Genomic DNA, 10,280 nt, shown 5'->3' on the forward strand with positions numbered 1-10,280 from the left:
AGTAGAGTATAGAGTTGAAACGAGACTATCGGCTTTTGTCTCCAGCAGTGCTTTGAAATTGATAATTTCATTCATATCTAATCTATTAAATTTGTGCTCGTGTTCTATAATTTCACTAATCAAGTTACCTTAACTTTATTCATTTTCGAGTACAATATGTGCTTAAAATGGAAGTTATGATGATTTCATCTACCTATTCTTAATCTTGATTTATTCATATGTTTTCTTGTGATACAACGATTATTATGCTTTTAGATGACGGGAAAAATGAAAGACCGTAAATATAATATTTCAAAGGTTTAGGAGATTGCCAGTCACTCTACCTATCAATCAATCAAGTGGTACATGTGACTCAATTTAGTAAGGATGCAGCCAAAGAAGGTGGAAGAGTATACAAGAGTTTCAAATGGAAGAGAAGAAAATGGTTTCCCACTAAATGGTTCAGTGGTTAATTGTTCCCATTTTTGGAAATTAGCTTACATAAATTTGATGCTTGGGATGGTAGGTCTCCTATGTCTACTTTATTTGCAAAACAGGCTAACAAATAGATACGAAGTTGGTAAATATTCTACTCCACTTTTGTTATCAGAACTCGTAAAGGAGCTAATTTAACAGCCGCAGCTATAAAAATCAAAACATATGCTTGTTTAGCCTAATATATAAAGAGGAAACGAATATTTTCTTTGTATTATTGTTTCTGCCCCTTGAACTCAGGTGGTCAAAAAGAATATGATATGGTGTTGTATGCACGCTTGAGCGACCGAGGTGAGATAAGTTCGATATTTGCTCGTTGATCTTTGATGTTTAGTACACCCAACAAGAACCAGCTATTAAAGCTACAAGAAGCAACGTGCAACGTTTGAGGAGCCAGGGGAGTTCATTCCTTGGGCTTCTTGCTCATGGCTTTGCGCTTGTTAACCTCCAAGTATTTCTTTCTCAAACGAATGGCCTTCGGTGTAACCTGCATCCATTGTAGCCAATCCACAATCCACTATAAGCATTGTAAAACAAAGGTATAAAAACAAAGAAACCACGTACTAATTGTTTTTGTGAGATCCCACATTAGTTGGAAAAGAGAGCGAATCATTTTTTATAAGGGTGTGGAAACCTCTATTTCGCAGATGTATTTTAAAAACCTTGAGGGTAAACCCGAAAGGAAAAGCCCAAAAAGGACACTATCTACTAGCAGTGAGCCTGAGCCGTTACAGTTTTTTTACCAATGAATGTAGGAGAGATTCAAAAATATTTCGAATTTATATCCGATAGTTATTAAGGAGCATGCCGATATTCAAATGTCTATCCTACGATTATTAAGAAATAGTCGCATTGTGCTGACTTCATCCAATAATTTTTTCAGTCGAACTACCATACTTAAAAATAAAAGTAAAACGTTATCAAATGTTTGCTTCGGAGTAAAAGATGGGTTGAATCAACCGACATGAGTATCCGAAGATAATTACGTACTAAATGGAGATGAGAAGAAAATTTGAATAAATAAGCACAAGTTACCTCAATAAGTTCGTCAGATGCTACGTATCCTATGGCTTCTTCAAGAGTCATCTGCAATTAAGTTTAGAAGAATTAGATGTTAATGTTACTAATCAAACTATAGGAAAAAAAATAATGAAGCTTTTCAGCCTACTCGTGCCCTCGATCTCCCTAGAACTGGACCCCACATTTTTTCTGCTTTACCATTGAGAGTGTACAAATATATAATATAACACATCTTGGGAACTAGCTTCCACCCTATGACTAATCATGGAAGACTGATAAATGATCATTTTTAGTGCAGGCATACGAAGGGGCACAAATTGCAAAGTAAATGTAGAAAAGACATACAAGTCGAGGTGGAGATAGCTTCACGTTTTCATCCTTGGAGGCAGCACGGACGTTGGTTAGTTCTTTAGTTCTTACGGGATTAACCTGGAAAAATTGATAACAATGTGAATCAAGTAGAAAGAACTTCAATCAAACAGTCCAATCGTAATATTCTTGACTTACATCTAGATCTGAGTCCCTAGAATGTTCTCCAATAATCATTCCATCATAAGCCTGCAAAAAAAAAAAAACAGAAAACAGAAAACATTTTCCAGACATTATTATATATACAATGACGTGACAAGTGGAGCCTCATTCTAATGCAGAAAACATAATTTCCATATTTGAACAAACCTCCATTCCAGGATTCACAAAAAGAGTTCCTCGGGCTTCTAAACTCATTAAAGCATGAGATGTAATTGCTCCATAGCCCATTGATATCTATACAGAAGAAGAAGAAAAAATCAGGTTCAAGCAACTTGTTCTGTACTGTCAAACAGGTTGTGAAATCTGATTATAAGATTTTTTTTTTTATTATTATTTTTTTTATTTTTATTTTTTAGTGATACACTACGGCCAGACAAAATATGAAAAAGACTGAAATTGGGGATTCATCAAAGTGAAAGATCAATGCGAACAATGAATGCTATTCAAAAACCTCAAATATCTTGAATGGACAAGCTTTAGGTGTATGCACAGCAGTTCTTTTATGCTATAAACATCGATACTTTCATATTCATTAAAACTTGATGGTAGTTTTTGTTCGTGCATGCATGGCTGTATGAGGACACTTCTACTCATAGATACTTCATAACACTAAGGTTAACAAATAGTAGTTCATCCTTAGTATTATGACCAGTCCTCCGTTCCATGAGACAAAAGCTTTAGAGGCAGAAAATTGGTGATTTCGTCTCCAGTGGTGAGGAGAGATGAGTACTCCAAAGAATTATGTTCTCACTTTTAGAAAATCCAAAACAAAGAGGAACATAACATAAATAATCAAGTTAACTTAATTTAAATAGATTCTGCCTAATAATTCTTTCTAGGGTTCAGATTAAATGCACCGGGTGGGGGTAATTTGTTTCAGGTCATCAAAAATACAATTGAAGTTGTCGACATACCAGTACTCCTTTTCGGACATTTCCAAGAGGACCCCGATGTTTCTCATATTCTGGAAAAGAAAAACAAGGATTAGAAATATAAATATTAACATGAGGGAGCCAAAAAGGTGGAATTGAGTAGTTTCAGGGTAAAAAATATATATATACTCAAGAATGCTCGATGCATAAAACCAGTTCCACGTGTATCACTGCTAAACACACTTCTGTAACCAACTAAGCCCCTGAGGAATAGTGGGTGAGAAAGGTTGGTCAGTGTGATGGAATGCAAAGATCATCAGGATGTATTTTCACAAAAAAGACAAATTTGAAAGTAAACAAATAAAATTTGCAGTTTTTTAGAAGATAAGAGAGGAACCAGGTTAAAAATCAATTTTTAAGATACATCTGTACATCAATCATCAAAACCCTCCACTCCGAAGAAAGCCAATGAAACAACCATTTGTTCACAGTTCACCCTTCTCTTTTCCACAGCATGTGCAGCCTAAGCCAAATTATATCAATTTTATGTGAAGGTTCTAATATCGCCAGCATCCCCCTTAATAAACTTTTTCAAGAATCTACAGTCTCCGATATGGATGAAAGTCAATTCACCCTACATTATGTTGGTCTAAACTGCATTGCAGATATCTCAAGTATTTCCTACCATTAAATCATCTACTAAGACATTCAGTTTCTAGAACACTATTCTAAATTCTAAGGTACGGTAAAACCAAAATGGATAATCATGAAGTAGATTCTAACCTGGATGGGCATGTCAGACACAATCTAGTTCTGCCAATGTTTCCTGGGACTGGACCCATCTCAGTAATTTCGGCACGCCTATGTGATAAGGCTTCCATAACCAAACCAACATGTTCTTCATTAACCTGAAAATCCAATCACAATGCTTGAATCTTGCATGATATATAATAACAATAACACATACACAAATCTTACCTCAATAGTGACTTCTTCAATTGGCTCAAGCTTCGTGGAATTCTCAGTTTTATACCTAATGCAAAAATGTCATTTGATTCAATTACTTTATATACTCTTCATTCATTTGAATTTTTCATGCAATACAAATACAAATAAAGAAATGAGATTCACATGGATAACTTCATATAGAAGCATCTTCAGTAAACTCACATTACTTTAGGCGGTGAAACAGATAACTCAAATCCTTCACGTCTCATGTTCTCAATCAGAATACCTGATTTATCCCAAAATAAACACATTTGATTTCAGAAGATTTAAAATATTGGTAACAACAAGAAAATGAAATGATAAAAGAAATTTTAAAAAGTTTGAGATGCCAGAAAACAAGAACTATATTAATAAGAACAAATGTGGTGTCTTCTTTCTTAAGCCTGAAGCCTTAGAAATTTCACTGAATGGAAGTTTCCAAAGTGGGCACCTAATTGAAGTTCGCCTCGCCCTTGCACCTCATAAGATTCTGACAAGCCCGGAAGCACATTTATGGCAAGATTTGTTTCTGCTTCAGCCATCAATCGATCACCAATTTTTCCACCGGTCAACTACAAATATAATAGTAGTAGTATGTGAGTAGTGCAAATCATGTCTCATTGCTTTAAATGTTTACATTCAAAACAATATTTCAACCAAGAATACGAAGAAAAATAAGAAACGCTATGACTAGAAAATACAGGCAAAATGCGATAGATCATCATGCAGTAGCAAGTAAACTAAATGCAAGGACATAGTAAAAAAATGATGTAGAATGACTACAAGGCTGATAATTCCAAATTTCAACAAAGAACTCACATGTGTACCATCACGACCAGCCAGCGGAGAATCATTAACACCAAAAGTCATGGAAATAGTAGGAGGATCCAATTCAAAAGTAGGCAAAGCAGCCAAAACCTAGAAGACACAAGAGTAAAGGAAAACATCAGTGACACACGACAGAAACTCTAAGATAAAGGGAATGTCAACAACGTACTTCAACATTAGCCACAGTATGACCTATCGAAGGATGTGCCAACCCAGCCATTGACACTATATCGCCTGCCCCAGCACTATCAATTTGAACAACAGTTGTACCTTTCTTTTTCATTAATTTCACAACCTACAAAACACAATTGACATAATTCTCAGAATTTGTATTATATCAATTCACCATCAATGTCAAGAATAACTCAATAGAACCTCTCTTGATAGAAAGAATAACTTCGTAGAACTATAATACATAAGAAAAATACATGTAAGATTGGTCGAAGAAGTCCCTAGATTAGTCTTAGATCCTACATGTGCCCACCCAAAAGACAAACAAATCCAAATTTCAAAATGTTACTCAACTCACGGAATTGTCGTCAAACAAACCACAAAGTCCAACTTTAACCCTTTCAAGTATTATATAAAAAAGCTATATGGCAAACCTTTCCCTCTTCAATTTTCTCAACGCCAGAATCCTTGACTCGGAGTCCATGAACTCTATCACCAGTACGAATGATGCCACAAGTAATACGCCCGGTCAATATTCGTCCAAGATAAAAGTCTCGTTCCATCATAGAAACCTAAAAGGCACTATCAAGTATGTTGAAAATCTTATGCAAGAAAATATTTTATATTTCCCAAATCCAGAAGATCACTGAAAAATCAAAGTTAAAAATCATTACCACGTTAACCTACCAGCATCTGAAAAGGTTCGTCAAGTTTTGCCGCGGGAGGAGGAACATGTCTTACAATGGCGTCAAGCAACTGCGACATATTTCTCGATTCGGCAAGTGGATCTTTAGTGAAAGTCTCCGAAGCCCATCCTTCTTTAGCAGACGCATAAAGAACAGGAAAGTCTAGCTGCTCCTCTAAATAAACGTTATAGTGAAAGAAGTTGGTTAGGCTAAACAAGTGTTTGAAAAATCATTCAGAGAAAAGTGTTCTATTGATATTTTCAAAACCGCAGTTCAAAATTGTACCTTCTTTTTCTTCGAAAAATAGGTCATTTATGAAAGCACATCAAAAGAAGAAGGGGAAAAAAATAGTATTTTAAAGAAAGGTTAGCGAAATGTGTTTTTTTACTGAATTTTGTTTTGTTTTCTTTTTTTTTATTATTTAAAAAAAAAAAGAAAAAAAAAAAGAAAAAGAAAACTGATTGAAACCATTCCCAAACAACCCTAGTGCATTAGAAAACAAATTGAGGTCACAGCAGATGAAATATCAATGTAGAAAATTTCTACTTCATGCATTATCCGTACCTGTAGCGCCCAGATTTGCAAATAGATCGAATACCAAGCTCTCAACTTCATTACATCTCTCTTCAGTTACTGCATAAGTAAATTGAAGGGTTGGTACAATTTTCTCTCCTTTGGTCACATTGTTTATTTGTCTTTAAGAATTAGAGAAATAATTTTCGTTAATGCACAAGATAGTATTTAAGTAGTCACTACTATTAGTCCTAAAAGAATATTTGACAAGATGGAAAAAAGTAAGAGTTATAATGGATAAAAAGACAAATTTAGTAGAAGTAATTAAGGAGTTGAGTATCACCATATTTAAAGGCCAAAACATGCCTTATTAACGGTCATAAAACACAAAGCATTATCTTTATTTACATAAACGGTAGCAAGCAACACTAATTACACGTGATCAGTGAGCCTCTACTTCCATACTTCAGCAGCATCCAAACAATTATATTGATTGTATCTAGATGACCTTGAGTTCCAAGGAGATTAGACTACTTTATGTTGACATCTCATTATGATAAGAAATAAACACAATTTATAAGTGAATCTGAGCTGTTAAACATTACTCAACTAGTTTAGACATATACCCTCGACCATGAGGTCAAAGGTTCAAATCATCCCCCACATGATGTTGTACTCAAAAAAGAAAAAGGAAACACAATTTGTTTAACCTATTATTGTTCTGGTAAAGGTGCATCTAAATCATTGATTCAGTTTATCCAAAGCCTCTCTAGACGCATTTTCTCATGCAAATACATAGGCCAAGTGTTCAATCGTGGTGACATTTCAGATGGGGAAGAAAGCAGGGAGTTGCTTCTCAAACATATGTTTGACTAAAAAAGTAAAAGACTTCTTTTCCAAATACCTGATGGTCGGTCTACTTTATTCAAAAGAAGTAGGGGTCGGAGGCCATACTTTAAGGCCTTTGCAAGAACAAACTTTGTCTGTGCCAATGGACCTTCACCAGCATCAACAACTAAAATTGCGCCTTCAACCATTCCAACAACACGTTCAACCTACATCCAAATAGATCCAGTTGTGTATAATAGTGGTAGAAAAAACTTGTTGCATTTGAAGCATTTCATAGACAGTGAGAGAAGGATTGTGTTTTTCTTTCTCTGGTAATCGAAGCTCAAAAGAACAAATGGAAAATAAAATCTAAAACTTCCTAATTTGATGATAAAACAATTGTCGTGACAAGTTGAGCAGGAATGTTTGTAAAATTCAGTGTGCATCATGGAGCTAACTGAACTAATTAAACTACGCTCCTCACATTTATAACAGAGTTCTTCAACTTTCTTTCTTGTCGATTCCAAAAACAGAACGTACGAACATAAATGATCATTATAAGAGACCAATTAAAATGAACATTTCACATCCTAAATATAACTTCGATTAAACGAACAAATCGAATTTCAAGTCGTTAGTGAAATGGAAACATACTTCTCCACCGAAATCTGCGTGACCGGGCGTATCCACCATGTTCAACTCATTGTCCTTCCATGAAACAGAGGTAACCTGCCAAAGACAAAATTATACATATCAGCCAATTCATAGGTATAAGATAATCTCATCCTATCTCTCCGAGGTTCTTCATATTTGTATCAATATCAATCTCCAATGAATCATCCTCCTAAAACCAAACCAAACCAAACCAACAAATATACAAAAACTAGCAGAAATTACCTTCGACGCTATGGTAATGCCTCGCTCGCGCTCAAGACTAATCGAATCCATAGCTCGCTCGTGCGGAATATCAGCACCGCACTGCCGGAGTAAACGGTCCATGAGTGTAGTTTTTCCATGATCAACATGAGCAATCACCGCAACGTTCCTAAGTCGGCTCGGATCAAGGTCGCTACTCGGTGCGACGCCAGCAGCAGAAGTGGCAGTGGCTGCTGAAAAAGCGCGCGCTAAGAGATTCGGGAAGACGGATGATTTTGAGATAAGATGAGACTTGTGATGATAAGAAGAGGAAGAAATAGATCTACGAGAAGATGACCAGAGACATCGGAGCAACGGACCCGCCATTTCCGCCGGAAATGGCAGTGCTTTAAGAGGTTTTAGCTTCCGGCGAATGTGAAGGGAGTTGCTTTGCTTGATAGGGTTTAACAATTATGTTTCTTTCTTCTTCTTCCCGGTCGCCCAAAGCTTCTCTAATATCATATTTCTAAAAGAAATTAATATATATACTTTAAAAAAATAAAAAATAAATAAAAATAATTAATTAATTAAATAAAGACTTTAATCTCTTTAATTGCAATATTATTTATTATAGCTTAATTTTAATTAAATTGGAATTGAAGTAGATAAACACCTCAAGGGAATGAGATCAATTCTTTGTGTTGTGTACTTAGAATTTATTATTTTACGTATTTTTTTACCACTCGATGGAGTAAGACCAGGTAGTTGAATAAGACTTATAATAAGTTGGCTCGAACATACACGAATGTAAAAAAATGTCAATCCCACATTGGTTGGGACGGAGAACGAAACATCAAGGATGTGGAAACCTTTCTTAGCAAATGCGTTTTAAAATCTTGAGAGAAAGCCCGAAAGGGAAAACCCAAGGAGGAGCTAGCGGTGGGCTTGGATTGTTACACATATATATAACTCATCGCTCTCGTACCTCCCTCCCTGGTTGGATTATTCTGCATTCTTTCCGTTTTTTTTTTAAGTCTTCCTTAGTAATAAACTGTGTGGAGATAGATGGACCTGCTTGAGCTCGAGTTATCAATAAGAGGTTTTCATGCTCTTATGAGGATTGTTCGTTTTCTTATCCAATTGACGTGGAATCTCACAATTGACCCTATTTAAGGTCCAGTGTTCTTTCTGTCACACTACCTCGTGTTCGCTCTGATACCATTTGTAGCATTCCAAGGCCAACGCTAGTAGATATTGTCCGCTTTAGCTCGTTACGTATCATCGTTAGCCTCACAATTTTAAAACAGCAAGTCTCTCCTAAACAAGCAACTTAAAGGCACACCATTGAAGCAAGCGTAGTCGTCTTTGTTCTGCTTGGCTATAAAAGAGTATGTTTCTGTGATGTCCCTCATTGGTGGGGAAGGAGAACAAAAGACCCTAGCATACGCGTTTTAAAGCCTTGAGGGAGGCTCTCCTTATGCTACCCTCACCCTACTTTCCAAACTTCATTTGGTAACCAACCAAATGAAAGTTGCTCAAATGTAAAACTTGGGTACCCTCTAAAGGGTCATCGTGAGATCCCTCGTTGGTTGAAGAGGGAAACGAAACGTTCCTTATAAGGGTGTAGAAACCTCTCCCTAACATACACATTTTAAAATCATGAGGCTTACGGTGATACATAACGGGCCAAAGCGGACAATATTTGTTAGCGGTGGACTTGGGCTGTTACAAATGGTACCAGAGCCAGATACCGGGCGGTGTGCTAGCAAGGACGATAGCCCCCAAAGGGAGTGGAGTGTGCAGATCTCACGTCGGTTTAAGAGGGAAGAAACATTTTTTTATAATAATGTGGAAACCTCTCTTGACAGATGCGTTTTAAAACCATGAGGTTGACGGCGATACGTAATGGACCAAATCGGACAATATCTACTAGCGGTGGGCTTAGGCTGTTACAAATGATATCAGAACCAGACACCAAGCGATATGCCAACGAGGACGCTGAGCCTCAAAGAGGATGAAATATAAGATCTCACATTAGTTGGAGAGGGGAACGAAACATTCCTTATAAGGATGTGGAAACCTCTCCCTAACAGGCGTGGTTTAAAACTGTGAGGCTGACGGCGATACGTAACGGGCCAAAGTGAATAATATCTACTAGCGGTGGGCTTGGGCTATTACAAATGGTATCATAACCAGACACCGAGTAGTGTGCCAGTGAGAACGTTGGGCTCCCGTTGGAGTGGATTGTGAGATCTTATGTCGGTTGTTGGAGAGGAGAACTAAACCTTTCTTACAAGAATGTAAAAATCTCTTCATAACCAACATATTTTAAAACCATAAGGCTGGTGACGATACGTAACAAGTCAAAACGGACAATATCTAGTAACCGTGAGTTTGTGCTTTCGTCTCCCGCCTCAAACTCAACTTTCCCAACCAAAAATTCCATGTAATGTAGAGGGAGAGCGAGAGAGAGAGAGAGGGAGAGAGAGAGAGAGAGAGGGAGAGAGAGAGAGAG

General features: G+C 36.7%; 1 protein-coding gene across 1 annotated transcript; it reads right to left on the minus strand.

The window, feature by feature from the left end:
- Positions 1-407: 407 nt before the first annotated feature.
- LOC111793657 (GTP-binding protein TypA/BipA homolog) lies at positions 408-8,273 on the minus strand. The gene is made up of 19 exons (XM_023675641.1): positions 7,808-8,273; positions 7,565-7,639; positions 6,987-7,137; positions 6,134-6,202; positions 5,571-5,743; positions 5,318-5,455; positions 4,882-5,007; positions 4,704-4,802; positions 4,336-4,456; positions 4,068-4,131; positions 3,876-3,930; positions 3,681-3,805; positions 3,087-3,160; positions 2,940-2,989; positions 2,173-2,259; positions 2,002-2,052; positions 1,840-1,923; positions 1,510-1,560; positions 408-961 (listed from the first exon to the last, which is right to left on the minus strand). Exons 1-19 carry the CDS (start codon positions 8,150-8,152, stop codon positions 878-880), a joined length of 2,022 nt encoding a protein of 673 aa, XP_023531409.1. The 5' UTR covers positions 8,153-8,273; the 3' UTR covers positions 408-877.
- Positions 8,274-10,280: the final 2,007 nt, after the last annotated feature.

This window comes from Cucurbita pepo, chromosome LG04, assembly GCF_002806865.2.
Source record: "Cucurbita pepo subsp. pepo cultivar mu-cu-16 chromosome LG04, ASM280686v2, whole genome shotgun sequence".
Lineage (NCBI taxonomy): Eukaryota > Viridiplantae > Streptophyta > Magnoliopsida > Cucurbitales > Cucurbitaceae > Cucurbita > Cucurbita pepo.